The sequence below is a fragment of the Hemitrygon akajei genome, chromosome 16 (genome assembly GCF_048418815.1).
Source record: "Hemitrygon akajei chromosome 16, sHemAka1.3, whole genome shotgun sequence".
Classification (NCBI taxonomy): Eukaryota; Metazoa; Chordata; class Chondrichthyes; order Myliobatiformes; family Dasyatidae; genus Hemitrygon; species Hemitrygon akajei.
This window is the reverse complement of record NC_133139.1, coordinates 69,565,483-69,587,283: the sequence shown is the minus strand read 5'-3', so window position 1 is coordinate 69,587,283 and position 21,801 is coordinate 69,565,483. Positions and strand designations below refer to the sequence as shown.

At 48.2% G+C, this 21,801-nt stretch overlaps 1 protein-coding gene across 3 annotated transcripts in view; it reads right to left on the bottom strand.

The window, feature by feature from the left end:
• notch3 (notch receptor 3) overlaps positions 1 to 21,801 on the bottom strand; it is a 209,945-nt gene that overhangs the window by 7,361 nt on the left and 180,783 nt on the right. For all 3 annotated transcript variants that reach the window (XM_073069111.1, XM_073069113.1, XM_073069114.1), the window contains 12 exons: positions 20,490 to 20,622; positions 19,347 to 19,598; positions 18,664 to 18,776; positions 17,248 to 17,753; positions 15,168 to 15,518; positions 14,069 to 14,217; positions 11,414 to 11,630; positions 9,921 to 10,023; positions 6,859 to 7,027; positions 5,711 to 6,015; positions 3,368 to 3,515; positions 1,463 to 1,560 (listed from right to left, as the gene is read on the bottom strand). In XM_073069111.1, the coding sequence (XP_072925212.1) occupies positions 1,463 to 1,560; positions 3,368 to 3,515; positions 5,711 to 6,015; positions 6,859 to 7,027; positions 9,921 to 10,023; positions 11,414 to 11,630; positions 14,069 to 14,217; positions 15,168 to 15,518; positions 17,248 to 17,753; positions 18,664 to 18,776; positions 19,347 to 19,598; positions 20,490 to 20,622 (2,544 nt within the window). The remainder of the gene's footprint in view (positions 1 to 1,462; positions 1,561 to 3,367; positions 3,516 to 5,710; positions 6,016 to 6,858; positions 7,028 to 9,920; positions 10,024 to 11,413; positions 11,631 to 14,068; positions 14,218 to 15,167; positions 15,519 to 17,247; positions 17,754 to 18,663; positions 18,777 to 19,346; positions 19,599 to 20,489; positions 20,623 to 21,801) is intronic.

Here is a 21,801-nt window from a genome sequence, read left to right as displayed (position 1 = left end):
TAACCAGGCAGTTAGTGGAAAACGGTGAAATTATTCAGCATCTTTGAAGAAAGAAACTCATTTAAGGTGAATAAACTTTCATCAGAGCTGTTTGGAGGAAGGGGGTGTCAGAGGTTGCTTTTTTTAGTCGGGTGCGTGGAACACTCTGCCAGGGGTAGTGGTAAAATAAAACACATTAGGAATATTTAAGAAACTTTTCAATAGGCTCATGGATAAAGGAAAAATGTAGGACTATGTGGGACGGCACGGTTAGATTCATAGAACCATAGAACATTACAGCACAGAAACAGGCCTTTTGGCCCTTCTTGGCTGTGCCGAACCAATTTTCTGCCTAGTCCCACTGACCTGCACCTGGACCATATCCCTCCATACACCTCTCATCCATGTACTTGTCCAAGTGTTTTTTAAATGTTAAAAGTGAGCCCGCATTTACCACTTCATCTGGCAGCTCATTCCACACTCACACCACTCTCTGTGTGAAGAAGCCCCCCCAATGTTCCCTTTAGACTTTTCCCCCTTCACCCTTAACCCATGTCCTCTGGTTTTTTTCTCCCCTAGCCTCAGTGGAAAAAGCCTGCTTGCATTCACTCTATCTATACCCATCATAATTTTATATACCTCTATCAAATCTCCCCTCTTTCTTCTACACTCCAGGGAATAAAGTCCTAACCTATTCAACCTTTCTCTGTAACTCAGTTTCTCAAGTCCCGGCAACATCCTTGTAAACCTTCTCTGCACTCTTTCAACCTTATTAATATCCTTCCTGTAATTCGGTGACCAAAACTGCACACAATACTCCAAATTCAGCCTCACCAATGTCTTATACAACCTCACCATAACACCCCAACTCTTATACTCAGTACTTTGATTTATAAAGGCCAATGTACCAAAAGCTCTCTTTACGGCCCTATCTGCCTGTGACGCCACTTTTAGGGAATTTTGTATCTGTATTCCTAGATCCCTCTGTTCTACTGCACTCCTCAGTGTCCTACCATTTACCTTGTATGTTCTACCTTGGTTTTTCCTTCCAAAGTGCAATACCTCACACTTGACCGCATTAAACTCCATCTGCCATTTTTCAGCCCATTTTTCCAGCTGGTCCAGATCCCTCTGCAAGCTTTGAAAACCTTCTTAAAGCAGGTTAAAGGATCAGCACAACATGGTGAGGCTGTGACGTGCTGTACTGCTTTATGTTCTATGAGAAGTTAGTGAACATCACCCTCATCCCGAGGACAGATTTTGGGAAAAAATGAGCTGTGTGTTCACGTTCCCCATGAGTTCCTTGAAGGCTGTGTTGACTTCACCATTGGAGCAGAACGGTCAGGGTGGAACTGGCCAAGGCTGGCAGCAGGGTGTGTGACAGGCTTTCCCTGTGGTAGATTATTCAACAATAAAACAGCTGTTCGTGGAGTGCAGGGTGAAGAGGAGCCTCTAATAGTGGTGAGAAGTAGGACGCCCTTACCTTACTGTCCTGCATGTCCTTGTTGGCTCCGTTCTTCAGCAAGACCAGCGTGGCATCGACATTGTTCACTGCCGCAGCCCAATGCAGCGCCGATTTACCTAAACGTCCAGGGAAACGGACACTTGTTGGTTCACTCATGGCAGAATCACAGCAAAGCTTCGATGATCAGATTATTCACACTATGTGTACACTGCTCTCCTGGCAACTCATCTTCCCTCCTCCCTCCACAAACCTCACCTTCACAAGCCAAGCACCTGGGTCTCATTCATCCCCACCTCCCAGATCCTTAGACTTACTTTAAACTTTCCATCCTAGTGTGTTCAAGTCGCTCTGCCTCCCCCCTGCACCCGATAACAAGTCATGCAGTGCCCACTTCTCCAAAGATTCATGATCTCCCCCCACTCCAACACTTGCATCTGTGCCCTTAGCCAGCAGACTCTAACCCTTATATCCCAAAGCCTCTCTCCTTTTTCCAAACCTGCTGCTTTGACTAATCTTCCGCTCACACTCCTAGTACCTCCCGCATGTCGTGTGCTGCTTCGGACTTCCAGCATCTGCAGAATCAGGAGGTACAGGAGCCTTAGGTCCCACACCACCAGTTTCAGGAACAGTTATTACCCTACAACCATCAGGAGGTACAGGAGCCTTAGGTCCCACAGCACCAGTTTCAGGAACAGTTATTACCCTACAACCATCAGGAGGTACAGGAGCCTTAGGTCCCACAGCACCAGTTTCAGGAACAGTTATTACCCTACAACCATCAGGAGGTACAGGAGCCTTAGGTCCCACACCACCAGTTTCAGGAACAGTTATTACCCTACAACCATCAGGAGGTACAGGAGCCTTAGGTCCCACACCACCAGTTTCAGGAACAGTTATTACCCTACAACCATCAGGAGGTACAGGAGCCTTAGGTCCCACAGCACCAGTTTCAGGAACAGTTATTACCCTACAACCATAAGGAGGGTACAGAAGACTCAAGTCTCACAGCACCAGGTTCAGGAACAATAACTTCATTTACCTCAGCCCTGAACTGATTGCTTCCATAACCTATAGATTCATTTTCAAGGACTCTACAACTCAGTACAATTTATTATATATTTTTTAAATTTGCACAACTTGTCTTCTTTTTAACACTGGTTGTTAGTTGGTCTTTGTTTACGTACAGTTTTTCATAGATTTTATTGTATTTCTTTACTTTCCTGTTAAATGCCTGCAAGAAAATGAATCTCAGGGTCGTATACGGTGAACGTATGAATAAATTGATGATAAGTTGACATTGACATGTGACTTTCAAGTTGGAGAGGTCACGAGGTGGTGGTGCTCCCCTGTTAATGCTACCCTTTTCCTTCAATGATGTAGTAGTTTGGGGCTGGGGAAATTATCAAGATGAAATTAAGTAATAAATAGGTTAATATGACCAATTAACCCCCTAGCCCATATCCCTTTGGAATGTGGGAGGAAACTGGAGCACGAAGAGCAAACCTGCGTGGTTACAGGGAGATTGACAAAACCCTTTCAGACAGCGGTGGGAATTGAACCCAGCTTGCTGGCCCCTGTACTACTGCCCTGCCCCGGTTCTCCGGTCTGCTCGCTCCCACATCCTGAAGGTGTATGGACTGGTCGATCGATTATCAATTGTAAATTGCCTCTAGTGTGTACCTGAGTGGATAGGATTAAGGGGAGAATAAAAATGGATTGTGTCTAAGTAGGTGTTTGATGGTTGGTTCAGACTTGATGGATTGAAGGGACTGTTTCTGTCCGTATCATTCTAAAATCCCATTAACCTCTGTTCCTAATAAATCAAGGCTGCCGTACAATTGCAAGCTGCTAATGGCAATAACTATTTGACTTCAAGGGCCTGGATGCTGGTTTGAGGTTAGTGTGAGGTGTTCTCAGGCTCACCTATCTCATCAACAGCGTTGACGTCAGCATGGCACGCTATTAATTCCTCTACCATTCCTTCCACGGCAAGTCGGGCAGCCAGGATCAGAGCTGTGGAGCCGTCCACCATCCGTGCATCTAGGTCTGTAGCTCGATTCCTTATTAGGATCTGGTAGAGAGAGAACCAAACAGACTTTATCATTTCGATATCCGGTAAACACATGCGCTGGAGTTGGCACAGTCGAGTGGCAGCTAGCGTAACACTACTACAGCGCCAATGACCTGGGAGCAATTCCCGTCATTTTCTGTGAGGAGACTGTACGTTCCTCCCCTGACTCTGTGAGTTTCCTCCAATGCACTGGTTTCCCCACATTGCAAAGAGGTACAGATTAGCAGGTTAATTTTGTCACACAGGTGTAATTGGGTGGCGAGGGCTCGTTGGGCTGAAAGAGCCTGCTGTACCTCGAAAATACAAGGCAAAGACTTAAACTAAGATTTATACAAAAATACCTCTTGGACTTTATTTGGGTCTCGCATGCGGATTTTCTCTTACTTCATTAGACAGTCATCAACTTTCATTTTGCTTTTCCACTAGGGCAGCTTTTGCTGGCCATCTCTTACACGGAGAACATTCTGACTGGTTTGATCTGGTCAAGGGATATGGGGAGAAGGCAGGAACAGGGTACTGATTGTGGATGATCAGCCATGATCACTGTGAGTGGCGGTGCTGGCTCGAAGGGCCGAATGGCCTACTCCTGCACCTACTGTCTATTGTCTATTATCTCTGTCTGGTATGCAGGGGCCACTACACAGGATCGGAAAAAGTTGCAAACTCAGCCAGCTCTATCCTCCCCACCAGAGAAGACATCTTCGAAAGGCAGCATCCATCTTTAAGGACACCCACCACCCAGGACATGCCCTCAACTCATTACTATCATCAGGGAGGAGGTACAGGAGCCTGAGGACACACATTCAATGTTTTGGGAACAGTTGTTTTTCCCCTCTGCCATCAGATTTCTGAATGGAAAATGCACCAGAAGGCCATAGGAATAGGAGCAGAATTAGGTCATTCACCCATTGAGTCTGGCTCCACCATCCCAATATGGCTGATCTATCCCATCCCATCAAGCGCACAAATACTACCTCAGTATTTCTGCACTACAACTTTCCCAACAAATAAACCTAATTTTCTGATCCTGAAGATGGGAATAAGCTGCCTTTGTGAACATCAATCCCTCAAGTGAAGGGGGTCCCACTGTGCTGCTCGGACAATGGTACACATCCGCACCAGGTCAGAGGGCACGATGGAGAGGTCACAAGGCTGAGGTGCTCCCCTGTGAATGCTGCTGTTTGTGCTTCTTGTGACTAGTGGATACTGCAGCAATTTGGTGCTTGGGTCTCAGCTAATCCTGACTTGGCTGAGGGGATAGGTTCAACTCCACTGCTGTCAGTGAGGAGTTTGTACAGTCTCCCTGTGACTGCACAGGCATGCTCTGGTCTCCTCCCACAGACCAACGACGTAGGGTTTAGCATGCGTAGTCACATGGGTGTAATTGGGAGATGTGTGATATGCTTCTTAGGGCTGTAGGGGCTTGTTACGGTGCTGAATCTCTGAAAGAAAATGAAGTGAAAGGATGTAGAGGTTTGGGAACGCTAAATTATCAGGATCAAACTCGGGAAGCAAATATCTTGGAGAAAAGGTCTATCTTCAGATCTGCAATTTAAACCCGAGATATCATAGTGCATTAGTCAGCCAGCCTTCACCAAGAGAATCACAGAACACTACAGCACAGTTACAGGCCCTTTGGCCCCTCTAGTCTGTTCAGAACTATTGTGCCTAGTCCCATTGACCTGCACATCCCTCCCACCCTGGTGCTTATCGAAACTTCTCTTAAATATCGCATTTGAACCCTCATCCACCAGTTCCCTTTGCAGCTGCTCCAGCCCTCTCACCACCCTCCGAGTGAAGAAGCTTCCACTCAGGCTCACCTTACAATATACCTTAAATATTTCAACCTTAGCCCATGACCTCTGGTTCTAGTCTCACCCAACTTAGCGGAACCTTGCGTTTACCTTATCTGATAATTTTGCATACGTCTGCCAAATCTCCCTTCATTCTCCTACACTCCAGGAATAATGACTTTTTAATTAATTTAACCTTTCCCTATAACTCGGATCCCCAAGACCCAGCAACATTATTATAAATTTTCTCGTTCTCATTCATCCTTTTTGATATTTTTCCTGTAGGAAGGTGCCCAGAATTGCAGATATTACTCCAGATTACACCTCAGCAATGTTCACTGAATGCCAGTTCCCTTTGCCAGAGCACCAATCATTGCCAGTGTCATCATTTCTCTACGTTACCTGAAAGACCCCTTGGGCATCAGCGGCGACGGCAGCGTGGAGCGGGGTGCGCCCGGTGTTGTCCTGGGCATTTGCATCAGCCCCTGCGTCCAGCAGTCGCTTGGCAGCATCCGCCCGTGCGTAGCGGGCGGCCAGGTGCAAGGCAGTCTCTCCCGTTCGGTCCGTCTGGGCGCACAGGTTGGCTCCCTGGTAGATGAGGTCGGAGATGATGTTGGCCGACGAGTCCTCCTGCTCCTCTTCCTCGGCCAAGCCCGTGTCAAGCCCCCCGCCGCAGTAGGAAGCCAACATCAGCGGAGTGAAACCATCTACAACAGAGAGGCCTCGCTGATCAAGTGATTCAGTTTACTGTCACGTGTGTAAGGACAGTGAGCTACAAGTACATTGAAAAATTTGCTTGCAGCAGCATCCCGCACACATGACTTCAGACACAAATTAAGCTGCACGGTTACATAGCAGTTAGTGAAACGTTTTACAGCGCCAGCGGTAACCAACAGGGTGCTCAATTCCCACCACTGTCTGCAGGATATTTCTACGTTCTCCCTGTGACCACATGGGTTTCCTCCGGGTGTTCCACTTTCATCCCACAGTCCAAATAAGTACAGGTTAGAGTTTGGGTTAGCGAGTTGAGGCATGCTATTTTGGTGCTGGGAGGGAGGTGACACCTGCACATCCTTGGATTGTATTAGTCGATAGAGCAAAACGACGCGTTTCTAAGTACGTGTCACAAATGCAGCTCATCTTTTGTTTGGACAAAGTGGTCCAAATTGCCTTGCAAAACCCGTAAGGAAGCATTATACAGGGAACGACAACCCCAACCCCTTAAACAGTGTCAGAGTCACAAAGGGAGGTGAAGCGTCCAACTCAATTTCCACAAACATTGCTTTCAAATACACTTTTTTTTTTGAGTGATACACTTTTTTTTTGTAGTGTTCCAGCTCTAATGACCGGGGTTCAATCCTCCCAGATCACAGTATGGCTAAGATGGAGGGCAACTACATTGCTACCGGAATAATATCATAGCACAGCTCACCGTGAATGCACAGAATCGAAGTACTCTGCTGAAGGAAACCACAAGCTGCAGAAGGCAATGTAACCCCAGCCTTCAGGAGCTAAACCTGTCTCTGTACCGTGTCAGAACGTGAAAGTACCTGGGCCTCGGACGTTCACGTCCATGCAGTCGGAATCAAACTCTCCCTGCGGAGGAGTCAGGGCCATGGAGGGAGGCATCCGGATATCTGCCGCAGCAAGGTGATGCTGCGTCCACTGGCGACAGTCGACTGCGTCTTCGTTATCCGACAAGGAGGTTGGCTCCTCCACCTAAGGAGTAGAAGAGGGAGCTCGAAGGACCAGATAACCAATACTGTAGTAGGGTCACGGAAGCTCAGAGGGACCTGAGTCGACATTTACACCTTCAGTCTACAGGGCCACCCCCCAACACTCCGTGTCATTATCAGAAGGAAACAAACAGCCTCCTCCAGCACTGCACAAGATCACTGAAGGTCCTGGAACCTACTGGAGTGCACACGGCTGGGTAGAGGCTGAATGAATGTTGAGAAGTAATTAAAGAGAATATGGTGTTGGTATGCAGCATTGTGGTGGGGGGTGGAAGAGAAGGGGAGGGAGAGTGATTGGATAGAGACAGGCACAGAGAGAGAGGCGAAAAATATTTATGGGGGGAAGAGAGAGATAGAGAGACAGACAGACAGAGGCAGAGAGAGAGCAGAAACAGCACTGGCCTGAAATTCTGTGAACTTTGCTCTCAATTAATGTTGACTTAACTGCAAATTGGATGCTCTACTTTTAAAGAGGCTTATCAAATGCTATATATATCTAAAATAAATCAGATGGACACAGATCCAGGGCAAGATGGCAAATTGGATCCAAGGATAGCTTGGTAAGAGGAGGCAGAGGGGGATGGAAAATTGTTTTCGTGACCATTCAAAGTAAAGTATGTATAGTCATCATACATTACCTCCAGACACGTTTCCTTGCAGGGATCTACAGGAAAAATAAATAAGAACACGGGTCCCGCACCAGCACAAATTATGCAGTTGAATATCCCACAATTGGGGATATTGCACACCCAAGGACCTATGGGATAGCTTCATCCTGTAACCTCGGCCCTCCTGCTCACCGATGATTCCCTGCTATTGGTGCACCATTCTGATCTCTTCCACAATGCTTGCTGTTTGTGATATACACTTAATGGCCACTTTATTAAGTACACCTGCTCGTTAATACAAAGATCTAGTCAGCCAATCATGGGGCGGCAACTCAATGAATAAAAGCATGCAGACACAGTCAAGAGGTTCCATTGTTGTTCAGACTAAACATCACAATGGGGGAAAAAATGAGATCTAAGTGACTTTGACCAGGGACTGATTGTTGGTACCAGATGGGGAGGTTTGAGTATCTCAGAAACTGTTGAGCTCCAGGGATTTTCACAAGCAGTAGTCTCTTGGGCAGGGGTTCCTTTTTTCATGCCATGGACTCCTACCATTAACCAAGGGGTCTGTGGACCCTAGGTTGGGAAACCCTGCGCCTAGAGTTTACAGAGAATGGTGCAAGAAACAAATAAAAACATCCAGTGAGCAAAAGTTTTGTGGGCAAAAATACTTTGTTTACGAGAGAGGTCAGAGGAGAATGGCCTGACAGGAAGGCAACAGGAACTCGAGTAACCACATATTCCAACAACGGTGTACAAAAGAGCTTCTCTGAACACACATGTTGGACCTCAAATGGATTGACTAGAGCAGCCCAAAACCATGACCATATTCTCAGTGCTCACTTTATTAGGTACGGGATGTACCCAGTGAGGTGGTCACTGAGTGGACACTCACAGAAATTGGTGGTGTTATTGACAATGTAGCTGGCTGGTGGCGTAGTGGCATCAGCGCTGGACTTTGGGCTGGAAGGTCTCGAGTTCGAATCCAGGCGACTCCCGTGCACGCTTTCCACCCGTGCTGGATTGAGCGTCGAGCTAGCAACTCGACCTCGTAAAAAAGAAGCTGCCTGCTACAGAAACATCAACAGCAAAAAGTTGATGGCCTATGCTCTCTCGTGAGTTGAAAGGCAATTTCTTCTTCTTTCTATTGACAGTGTGGAAGGTTCTCTTACAATACGTCATGAGATAGCAAGATGCGTGGGGAAATGGCAGATGAAATTTAGTCTTGATGCTATGACATGATCCATTTTGGAAGGACTGATAGGGTTAGGCACAGAAAATGAATGGTCAGGCAATCAGGAGCATTGAGACAGTGCAGGGAGGTTACTGTACATACATATAAAACTATAATGGACTACCATGTGCAAATTTAGCTGGCCATTTATAGGAAGGACGTGATGCACTGGTGAGGTGATTCATCAGGATGTTCCCCGGGATAAAGTGCTTCAGTTATGAGAGCCTGGAAAGGACACATTTACTTTACCCTGTTCCATGGAAAACAAGAGATGTAAAGAAGTTATGAGGGAGGATAAATAGTAAGAAAAGGAAAATGAGAGGAGATTTGAAGGAGGAATACAAAATGATGAGGGGGTATAGATAAGGTAAATGTAAGAGAGGCTTTTCCCCACCGAGGCTGAGTGAGACTTCAAGTGGAGGTCGTAGGTTAAGAGTGGAAGGTGAAATATTTAGCAGGAACCTCGTCACTCAGAGGGTGGCGCAAATGTGAGACAAGCTGCCAGAACAAGTGTCCAACTGCAACACTAAAGAGATATTTGGATAAGTACATAGATGGGAGGGGTATGGAGGGCTAAGGTCCAGGTGCTGATCGACGGGACTAGGCAGAATAACTGGTTGGCAGGGACTAGATGGGCCAAAAGGACTGCTCCTGTGCTGTAATTTGCCAGGGCTAAACTTTTTTCTCCCCCCAGTAGCAGGAATATCTAAAACCAGAGGTCATACATGCTTCAAGGATATACGTATTAAACCTTCCTTTTCCCTCACGCCTTAGAGAGGATCAGAGGCAGATTCGTTTTACCCATGGGTAGCTGGAATCCAGAACACACTGCCTGAGGAGCCACAGCACCTGGCCAAGCACGTGAATTTGAGAAGTTATATGGGCAAGTGGGGATAAATGGAATTGGTGTGGATGGGTATTTTATAGCTGGCAATGACCTGGTGGAGTGGAGGCCTGTTACTCTGCTTGACTTTATGTAGACTCCAAAGATCTGCCAGGGGCAAAGAACAAGTCATGTAGAGAGTAATCACCTTGAGCCGCTTTGCTTCAGGACATTCAGTGTCCAACCACTGCTCGGTCTGCAGGCCTCGCTCGCTGATCAGACCCCCCTCCACCATAGACTTGGAGATGTGCCTGATGAAAAAGCAAGACGACAGGAGATGTAAGAGCGCTCCGGTTAAATGGGCCTTCTTCCTCATCATTCAGACAAAGGGAACCACGCACAACAAGCAATCTGATGGAGAATCGCAGTGGGTCATGCAGCATCTGTAGAGCGAAAGGAATTGTCGAGGTTGCGGGTCGAGACCCTGCAGTCGCACGTCTTACATAAAGGTGTTTTAACGATTGTGAAGGTTGCATTAAGACTTTAAATCAAACGTTACTCAGTTGACAGAAATGACCTTCTCTGGCACCCTCCTCCATCCCCTTTCCAGCTTTAAGAATTCTGCTGATTCTAATAACTCCCAAGACATCCATGTTCTTCAAACAGGGAGCATCCAGAAAGAACGAGCATTTCAGATTTGTGCCTGTGCTGGTCAGAATGGTATAAATAGAAGGTTAATATGGTAGCCTCCAACCTGACAGCATGAATATCGATTACTCCAATTTCCACTACCTCCTCCCTTTTTACATTCCCCATTCTGGCTCCCTTCTTACCCCTTCTCCTCTCCTCACCTGCCCATCACCTCCCTCTGGTGCCCTTCTTCCTTCCCTTTTGCTCATGATCTACTGTCCTATCCTATCAGAATCCTCCTCCTTCAGCCCTTTACCTCTTCCACCTATCACCACCCAGCTTCTTTCTTCATCCTCCCACCTGCCTATCCCCTCACCTAGCTTCACCTGTTACCTGCCAACCTGTACTCCTTCCCCTCCCCCATCTTCTTATTCTGGCTTCTGCCTCCTTCCTTTCCAGTCCTGATGAAGGCTCGCAGCTGAAATGTCAACTGAAATTTCCATCCCTAAATGTTGCCTAACTTGCTGAGTTTCTCCAGCATTTTGTGTGTTGTTCTGGGTTTCCGCCATCTGCAGAGCCTTTAGTGTTGAGGTTCATTTTGAAGTGAATGCTGCTGAACTCAACCTAGACTCTAGGTGTTAGCAGTTAATCCTATTAACTTCTTTCTTCTTCAGCCCTCTACCTCTTCCACCTATCAGCTGCCAGCTTCTTACTTCAGAATCCCTTGTGTTTAAGGTGGATATGGGTGTGGTCAGATACTGTAGTTGGGGTGTAGGGAAAGCTGAGACAGGGGCTGGTAAGAGATGGGAGGGGAGGATGATGGGCAGATAGACTCAAGTAAGGAAGGGGTGCACTGAGACGGAGGTTGGTGTGTGATAAGAGGACTCAGAAAAGGAAGATTTGATGGGCAGATGGAACGGGGATGGAGAGGAAGGGTGAGCAAAGAAAAAGTAAACGAGAATGTAAAACTTAAGTATGTCTTCAACTCTATTCATGGAACTTCATGCCGTGAGCTTAGCGTTGAGGATTACCACCGTGAAGAAGGGTGGCGGAGAATTTGAGAACCCTTACTTCATTCCCAGGGCGTCCTGTCCCACTGGCTCACGGCGGTTCTTGTTGCTGTTGTCTTTCTTCAGGGTGAAGCCCTCCGGGAACCAGAGCAGGCTCTGCTCCCTCTTGCGCCTCGCCACCAGCACACCGAGGATGAGGATGATCGTGAGAATCACCGCGGCCACGATCATGAGCGGCAGCAGGTTCATGGGGGGCGACGGCAGTGTCAGGCGCTCGCCTATGGTGAAGAACGGTTGAAAAGAAGCGTGAGTGCTCACCGCCAAGGTGGCTGGCAACAGATGCAGTCAACCTCACTTGGTCTAAGGTGGCGAGATCAGATACAACCATCTGCCCGCTCTCTACCCTCTGGTATTCACCATGGAAATCAATGTTCCCAATCACTCTCAGAAATTTCTACAGGTGCACTGCAGACGGCATACTATCCAGATGCATCACAGGTTGGTACAGCAACTCTGATCACGAGAAATCGCAGAAAGTTATAAACATTGCGCAGTCCGTTACACAAATTATCCTCTCCTCCACTGGCTCCGTCTATACTTGGAAAAGCAACCAACCCTCCCACCTCAGCCAGTCTCTCTTCTCCCCCAATCTGTCCTGCCAGACAGCAGAAGAGGTAGTCTAAAAGGTGGAGCTCTTGATTGACCTCTCACACACGAATTTTGACTCTTGATCTCCTAGTCTATCTAGTGACCTTTGCTCTTTATTTATCTACCCGCACTGCACTTCCTCCGTAGATGAAACACTACCTTCTGCATTCTATTTTTTTTTCTATTTACTACCTTGATGTGGCATGATCTACCTGACTTGCCAGCAAAAGCTTTTAACTGTATCTCGGTACATGTGACAATAACCAACCAACTTCAATCCCAACGGCTTTTTGAAGAGGCACAATTGTCAACAACTAGAGTTGATGTTGTCAAGCAGAAAGCCTCAGGTTGTGCCAGAAGCTGCAGGGTGGGATTCATAGATATGTTGTCAGGCTATTGTTCAAAGATACCTCCATCACTGTACCTGAAATGGTGGAGCAGATTCAATAGGCCAAATGGCATTATTGTGCTCTTACGGCCCCCGTTTGGTTAACTGTCCCAGACATCCTCTCATCCAGCATTTGAAGATTTTACACTTGGAGCAATGTCCTGAACTTGAAGAAACAGTTCCACTACTACAACCCATCACGGGTCAGGTTTGTGGTTGGAACCAAGGTCTAGAGTGCCCCCGTATTTCCTGTCCCTTTGAACTACCAAGTACGCTGGAAAATTTATTATATTACAGACCACAAGACATTTGAGCAGAATTAGACCATTGGGTCCATCGAGTCTGCTCTGCCATTCCATCATGGCTGATTTATTATCCCTCTCATTCTCCTGCCTTCTCTCCATAGCCTTTGATACCCTGACTAATCAAGAACCTATCAACCTCCGCTTTAGAAACACCCAATGACTGGCCTTCACAGCCATCTGTGGCAACGAATTCCACAGATTCACCACCCACTGGCTAAAGAAATTTCACCTCATCTCTGTTCTAAAGGGACATCCTTGTGCTCTGATGCCGTGTCCTTGGGTCCTAGACTCCAACTCTATAGGAAACATCCTCTCCACGCTCACTCAATCAAGGCCTGTCAATATTTGATCGGTTTCATTGAGATCCACCCCCCTGTCCTTTTAAACTCCAGCATGTCCCCAGGTTCTGAACACCCGACGTCGACATCTCCACATACCAATGAGCTCTTGTAATACTATTAAATTCACAAACCTGTTGTATATATAAACAGCAGAACTAGTCTCCCTATCTTTCTTAACTTTTACTAGTTTTTTTCTTATGACTCTCATGTGCTTTTGTTGCTATTCATTACAATGCTGCAGTGTGCTGTCCAGATTGAATGATTTCTGTGGATTTTCCAGTTTATGGACATTTGTAGAAATAGAAGCTGTTTTGTAACTGAGGGCAGCCTGCAAAAGCCCTTCAATTCCTCAATGGCCAATGAGGCTAAAAACAAACTACAGGGACAACGCTTCATATTCCCCCAGTTAGTCTAGAACCCAATGGCTTAACAATGAATTCTCCAGCTTCCGGTAACCTGTCCTTTTCTTTCTCCTCCTGATCTGAGATAAAGAAAGATTAGCTTTCCCTGTCACGTGAGACAAGTAACGCCATACAATATGTGAGCAGAATTAGGCCATTTGGCCCAGCAAGTCTATTCCACTATTCCATCACAGTAGACTTTCTTTTAATCCCACATTCTCCTGCCTTCGCCCCATAATACTTAACCCCCTTACCAATCAAGAACCCATCAGTCTTTGCCTTAAATTCCCTCAATGCCTTAGCCTCCACATCCCTCTGACCACAGATTCACCACCCTCTGGCTGACTCTGATGCCATTCAGTACAAGCACTGTGGAGGTGTGGTTAGCACATCAAGTGATTTTTGTAAATGGCTCAATTTACAGACAAAATAGACTAATGGCTATCTGCAAATTGGGGACGGTCTGTTGCCTGGGGCTATGTAACATATCAAATGAAAGGTTTGGGGGGCATTATCAGGAATAAAGCCCAAAATTCTGGAAAGCCTGTTGGCTAGCCTCCTCGAAGTTCGGAGAGTGTTAGATTACCTCTGTACACTGTTTACCCAAACTGCGGGGCAGTGGGAGCCACTTACTTTTGACGTCCTTGATGGGGTACGGGAAGTGGAGGTTCCCAACTGCGGATAAAGCCCCCATGTAGGCAGCAGCACTCTCTGCCGTTGGGAAGCATTCTCCCGCCCCTTGGAGGCACAGGCGGTTGTCAATCTCCAGATTCACCTTTGAGCTGCAGGAACAAGAACAACCCATGTCAGCCGCTGCGGGGACAATGCTGAAGGTGATGTCAGACCTGGTGATCTTGTTGAGACTACCATTTGTTTCTGAGTGGTGGACAGGCTTGAGTTCCAGAGGTCCAATCTTTCCAAGTCTTGGGACATTTCACTCCCTGACCCTGGACCCAGAATCCCTTTCATTAGTTGGCACGTTCTCAATAACCACCCCCACTCCACCTACCCAGGTCCATTCCCATCACCCCCCGCCCCCCCATCCCCAACAATCAGCATTCCATTTTGAACCCTGGCCCAATCACATTCCCATGCCCCATTCTCAACTCCTCCGCCTGATCCCAAACTCTTAATCCTTACCCCAATCGCTAACCATCCCACTAACTCACTGACCACACCCCCCGTCATTAACTTGCCTCCAACCTTGAACTCCCTCCCTAATCTGCCCCACGCCAACCCTATTCCCCATCCCTCATTGCCTCCCCCCCCACCACTTTTAGCAGGCACAGAAGCGAGGGAGTTGGCAAAATACTTTACAGCACCAGTGATCGGGTTCAGTTCCTGCCTCTGTCTCTTCAGAGTTCATACACTGCGTTCTTCCCCTAGGCACGTTCCAGCCTTCTGACTCAGCAGTGAACTCTTCAACTTGTTTAACTCACTCTTACTTTTTAAACTGGCCATTTACGCCTGTCATCACTTGGTGTTAGATTTTCTATTACTGGAGCCAGACCTCCTCGGCATGGTCCACTGCTTTACCATCTGCAGCAGTACGCAGCCCACTAACCAGCGCGACCCAGAAATCACGGGGAGAAGGAACAGATTCCGTGCAGGCAGCAGGAGGAATCGAACCGGGTTGCTGGGTCTAATAGCACTACGCCCCCAAACTTTGAGCCGGGGTAGCTTGTCTAACCTCCTGCCAAGGAGCTGGCGTGAAGTGCCAGTGACCCCTTACCCGATGATCTCCTGTCCAAGCTCCCGTGGGCTCCGCCCGCTGGCCATCGAGCGCTTCTTGAGGTGGGAGCTGGTGCCGTAGTAAGGGTAGATCATGTACTGGCCGTTGCTGTCCCTCTTGAAGCGCAGAGTGGCGCGCAGGATGGAGCCCAGCTTCTGCAGGAAGTTGGCGCCGCTCTTCAGCAGCTCGTCAGGGGGCAGCAGCACGATGACGATGAGCGTGCCCTCCGCCAGCTGCTCCGGGATGCCCGCCGCACAGTCCAGACCGTCCCAACCGCACTCCTCGTTGTTACAGCCCTGGTCGCAGCGCTGATCACCATAGTGGTCTGCGCAGTACTTCTCGTACAACGGACTGCAGACAGACACAGAGACGCGTCACTGGTTTGGCTGCTGGTGGACAGGGCGCTCTATATTAGTGTTCTTATAGATGGTATGTAGGCTAAGTGCCGCCAAGAGTAGGTACGTGCATGCCCATGCCTGGACTGTGTGCAATATGGTTACCGCCTTGTGGTTTGTACATAAGACGGTAAGACAAAGGAGCAGAAGTTGGCCATTCAGCCCATCGAGTCTGCTCCGCCATTTTATCATGAGCTGATCCAATCTCCCCTTTAGTCCCATTCCCCCGCCTTCTCACCATAACCTTTGATGCCCTGGCTCCTCAGATACCTATCAATCTCTGCCTTAAATACACCCAATGACTTGGCTTCCACTGCCGCCCGTGGCAACAAATTCCATAGATTCACCACCCTCTCGCTAAAAAAGTTTCTTGGCATCTCTGTTCTGAATGAGCACCCTTCAATCCTTAAGTCACTCCCTCTCATACTAGACTCCCCCACCATGGGAAACAACTTTGCCACATCCACTCTGTCCATGCCTTTCAACATTGGAAATGTTTCTATGAGGTCCCCCCTCATTCTTCTAAACTCCAAGGAGTACAGTCCAAGAGCGGTCAAACGTTCCTCATATGTTAACCCTCTCATTCCTGGAATCATTCTAGTGAATCTTCTCTGAACCCTCTCCAATGTCAGCACATCCTGTCTTAAATAAGGAGCCCAAAACTGTACACAGTACTCCAAGTGAGGTCTTACCAGGGCCTTATAGAGCCTCAACATCGCATCCCTGCTTTTATACTCTATTCCTCTGGAAATGAATGCCAACATTGCATTCGCCTTCTTCACCACCGACTCAACCTGGAGGTTAACCTTAAGGGTATCCTGCACGAGGACTCCCAAGTCCCGTTACATCTCAGAACTTTGAATTCTCTCCTCATTTATATAATAGTCTGCCAGTTTATTTCTTCTACATGTTATGTGTGTGCATGTGCCTGTGTTTGGGTGTAATGCCTATGTGAGCTGTGTGCATTAACATACGTGTGCGTGCATGTGTGTGTGTTAGATTATGTTTTTACATATGTGTACATTTGTCCTGTGCGTGTGTGTTTCTGTGTGTGCACGTCTGTCGTTAGGTTGAAAGGAGGAAATAGCCCTCTCAGTAGGTTAAGCTGCCAATGTCAGCTGGACCAGGGAGGACGTTAGGACGGTGAGCTTACCTACATCTTATCAATAGCGTGAGCACGGAGACGTTAGGACGGTGAGCTTACCTACATCTTATCAATAGCGTGAGCACGGAGACGTTAGGACGGTGAGCTTACCTACATCTTATCGATAGCGTGAGCACGGAGACGTTAGGACAGTGAGCTTACCTACATCTTATCGATAGCGTGAGCACGGAGACATTAGGACGGTGAGCTTACCTACATCTTATCAATAACGTGAGCACGGAGACGTTAGGATGGTGAGCTTACCTACATCTTATCAATAGCGTGAGCACGGAGACGTTAGGACGGTGAGCTTACCTACATCTTATCAATAGCGTGAGCACAGAGACGTTAGGACGGTGAGCTTACCTACATCTTATCAATAGCGTGAGCACGGAGACGTTAGGACGGTGAGCTTACCTACATCTTATCAATAGCGTGAGCACGGAGACGTTGCAGGGAAGTGACAGGTTTAGGCTGCAGGCCAGTTTGAGAGTGAGGGACGGAAAGGACCAGCGGACCCGCCTGGCTGTCCCGGACTTACTTGCAGGCCCTCTCCTGGCTCTGGCAGTTGAAGTTGTCGTACAGGCACTTGTGGGTGTTGCAGAGCTCGTCGCAGACGTTGTTGTTGAAGTAGCGCCAGCAGTGCTGGAAGCTGCACTCCTTCCAGGGGTTGTCGACAGACAGTGAGCAGTCGCCCCCGTCCCACTGGCAGCTGTGGGTGTTGCACTCCCGGTCGCAGTAGCCGTCACCCGCCCTGCGCTGGCACTCCTGCAGGGAGCAGCCCGCCTCCCGAACCGGCGGGGTGTGCGGCCACGGGACCTCGCAGTGGCGCCCGATCAGCCCTTTGGGGCAGAGGCAGTGGTAGAAGGGGGGCTGGCGGGAGGGCCTGCACGCCCCGCCGTTGCGGCACGGGCGGCTGGCGCAGGTGCTGTTGGGCTGGGCTTGGCAGCGGGCACCCAGCGCCGTTTCCACGCACAGCTCGCCTCTCCGGCACCCCAGATCTTGGCACCTCCGTACGCTCCGCTCGCAGTTGCGTCCGGTGTAACTCTGCAGGGGGTGGGGGTAAAATTGGAAGTTTGCAGAGTCAGAATCAGGTTTATTATTACTGACTCGGGTTGCAAAATTTGTCACTTTGTAGCAGCAAGACGTAACAATTAGTGGAAGTTACAATTTTAAAAAATAAATAAATAATGCAAAGGAGGGACAGTGAGGGAGTGTTCACGGTCCATGGACCATTCAGAAATCTGATGGCAAAGAGGAAGACGCTGTTTCTAAAACACTGAGCGTGACTCCTCTGGCTCCTGTCCCTCCTCCCCAATAGCAGTAATGAGAAGAGGGCACGTATTGGATGGCGAGGTTTCTTTATAATGGGTGCCCCCTTCTTGAGGCAGATTAATTCTTGATTAATTCCCTATTCTCCCTCACTGTGGCTCTTGCAGTTTATATTATCTACCTGCACTGCGCTGTCCACAGCCCATTTCGTTTTCCTTTTACTCCCTCAGTGTACCCCAGTACGTTGGCGCGTGGCCAAGTGGTTTGAGCATTCGTCTAGTGATCTGAAGGTCGCTAGTTCGAGCCTTGGCTGAGGCTGCGTGTTGTGTCCTTGAGTAAAGCACTTAACCACACATCGCTCTGTGACGACACCGGTGCCAAGCTGTATGGGTCCTAATGCCCTTCCCTTGGACAACATCGGTGGTGTGGAGAGGGGAGACTTGCAGCTTGGGCAACCGCCAATCTTCCATTAAAAAAAACCTTGCCCAGGCTTGCGCCCTGGAAACTTTCGAAGGCGCAAATCCATGGTCTAGCGAGACTAACGGAGGCCTACACACTACACACACCCCGGTACGGACCGAGGCTGCATGCAAGACAGAAGCTTCTCATTGCCCGCGTGACAAGAGCAAACCAGCTCCAATTCGCAGCCACGTCGGCCTCTCGGTGGAACAGCGTCGCCACTCACCAGCTGGCACTTGCAGGTGTAGCTAAGGGGGGTGTTGATGTTGACTTCACAGCGGCCCCCGTTCTGACAGGGCTGTGAGTCGCACATGTTGACCACGCTCTTGCAATGGCGACCTGAAGAGGAGAAGAACACATGCAGGATGAGCCAGGCTGTCGCGATGGTTAGGAGGTCTCCCTCCGTTCGGTGAGTCTGTGCGTACGAGTGTGTGTGTATGAGTGTGAGTGGGCGTGTGTCTCGGGGAGTGTGTGAGTGTGAGCGTGTAAAAATTTATGCATGCCTGCATGCACATGCAGCCGTGTACGTGTGTGTCTGTGGCAGAGAAAAAAATCTGAATAAAAGTACGCCTCATTTTCCTTTTGGTTTGGTTATAGTTTGTCTAAGTTAGAGGGTGTGTGTGTCCGTGTGTGCATGACTCTCCACACACTTCTTTCAGGGTTTCAGAGCAATGTGGGTTCCTACATACAGGACTGTGTACGTGGGGCCACGGTCACATATAACTCTCTACGCACTAGGCACGCATGTGAGACAGGGTTACGCCCGGCCGCGGTATGAGCGATTACCGGTGGGTGCACGGGGTTGAATGCAAGACACAAGATCAGAATGATATCAAGCTAAAGTGCGAGAGCAGGCAGATGCCTGGGACACAAGGCAACCTCAAACCCAGGGGGAGTCGGTGGACGGACCTGTGTATCCCGGCTTGCAGATGCACTGGTAGTCATTGGGCAACTGGATGCAGTCGATGGTGGTCTTCACGTTGCAGGGGCTTGAGAGGCACTCGTTGATGTCGCCCTCACACCGGTCGCCAGTGAATCCTGGAGGACAGTTACAGGTGTAGCCCCCGATCCTATCCAGGCAGGTCCCGTTATTCATACACTTCGGCACATTCGTGTGAGGGGACGGACCACAGTCATCCTCATTAATTTCACAGAGTACGCCTGCCAATGACAAACTCAAGTGATTAAAAGTCCAGGAGTGGTCACAATACTGCGCACATCCCTGGTTTAAAAATTCAGAGAGAGAAAACTAACTCGGAATTAAAAGTAATTATTTACTTAAATTGATTCACTGTTTGACCCAGAGTTCCTCATCAACTTTGTAGTTTGGGAAATCAGATTTAATTTGCCCAGTTAATTCCATTGCCGCAGTTATTAAAATTCCATTTTCCCCAGAACGTACTGGTGCAATTCTACACTGCCATTGTAGAAAGCACCCTCACGTCAGCCATTACTGTCTGGTTTGGTGCAACATCTTCTCACAATATACAAAAACTGCAGCAAACTGTCAGGTCAGCACAATAGGTCGCTGGCTGCAGCCTACCGTCCCTGCAGGGCTTGTATGTGTCCCGGGCAAAGAAGCAGACAGGAATAAAATCACTGCGGATACTACCCATCCTGCAAACTGCCTTTCCAAAAGCTTCCTTCTGGAGAGTAGTATAGGGCTATTAAAACAGAAAGAAAACTTCAAGCCATCTTAAAAGTTTCTTTCCCCCGGCAGTTAATCTGATCAACCGTTCTAGTTAGTCCCCCGCCCACCTCTATCTATTACCTCCATCCCCCAATCGCAAACACTTCAAACCACTTTTTAAAAAACATGCACTGTCTTTGTACCTCGTTTCAGTAACTCCCTTGGCTTATGGACAAGAGAAAGCAGATGCTGGAATCTGCAGCAGCGAACAATCTGCTGGAAGAACTCATTCTACAATTCTTTCCTCATCCTTTCCTCTCACAGAAGCTGCTGCACGCACTGAGTTCTTCCGGCAGATTGCTTTCTGCCCTTGGCTGGTAGAAGGGTATAATGATACACTGACAGTGTCACAGCGGGCTTACCCAGAGTTCCTGGTGGGCAGGAGCAGATGTAGCGGCCAATCAAGTCAAGACAAGTGCCTCCATTCTGGCATGGGTTTGATTCGCATTCGTTCACCTCCGTCTTGCAGGTTTTGCCCTTGTATCCCGGCATACACTGAGGGAAAAGAGCGTAACGTTCAGTTTGTGTGCAGAGAGACATTTCCACTGTGTGATCTGCTGTAAGGAAGGTGCGACTGCGACAAACTGATCCAAAGCCAAATCAAAACGACTGTTGGCAACCCGCCGCACCACCCCGTGCCCATGTGGGCACATGCCCACAGCTCCAGACAGTCAAATTCCCTATTTCAATCCTTCATTAGCAATTAGCAAGTGTACAATTCAGCACTTTTGACCGTTACCTCAGTGGTCAGCAAAGACATGACCTCCACAGTCCCAAGCTACAAAATGCCATGGAATGAGCAAGAATATGCAATTTACTCCTGACGTTACTACCTCGCCCGCACTAATGTGATCAGTTACCATAATATACAGAATACATTACTCTGCATTCCATCCTCCCAATTATTATGCTATAATAATTACAACTACTTGTTACTAAGATACAGAAGACATGAAATCTCCTCATTTACACGAATGTCCTCTTCTGGTAAGCAGTCTATCCTGGACTGTGCTCTTTTCCTGCCAAAGCAGGTTGTGCCTCTTGACTGTGTTCAGGAAAATCTGTCTTGAATCTCTGCTACCAAAGCTCATCGAAGCACAAAGCTGTGGTCCCATTAACTGTTAGTTAGTTCTGGCCGAGTGTAGTCTCTTCTACCATCATGGTCTCATTTTAATGGTCCATTAACAGTCAAACCCGCCGTTGTTCCGATTGCATAGGGTCCATCGTTAAAACTGTGAATCACTTGTAACGGCTCAAATGCCTTCAGCACACGTATAGTCTATCAACTGCTCAATTTCTGAATCAATTCCGGCAAATAAACATGCTTCACGTGAGACCATTCCTGAAGATCTCTCTGATGAAGAATATTCCCCTGGCGGACAGGCATACGTCCCTGTGTTTCGATTTTAGGCAGTTCCCAGTAGTTTTCGCTACCTAAGCCAGCTTCTTCCAATCCCAAAGCAACGTCGCGACTCACAACGCTCTCTTGACCCATCACGCATAAGGGAATACGTGGTCCTTTCCTTGTCATGTTCTGCTGGTTCACCAGGCCCTCTGAGCAGAACATTGCTGGATTCCTTGAACTAACAAAGTACAAGTAACCACTGGTTTGTTACTCTTCGTAGATTGGAACGATAGGAAGTCATGGTCACCCACCCCAGGAAGACCATTAGA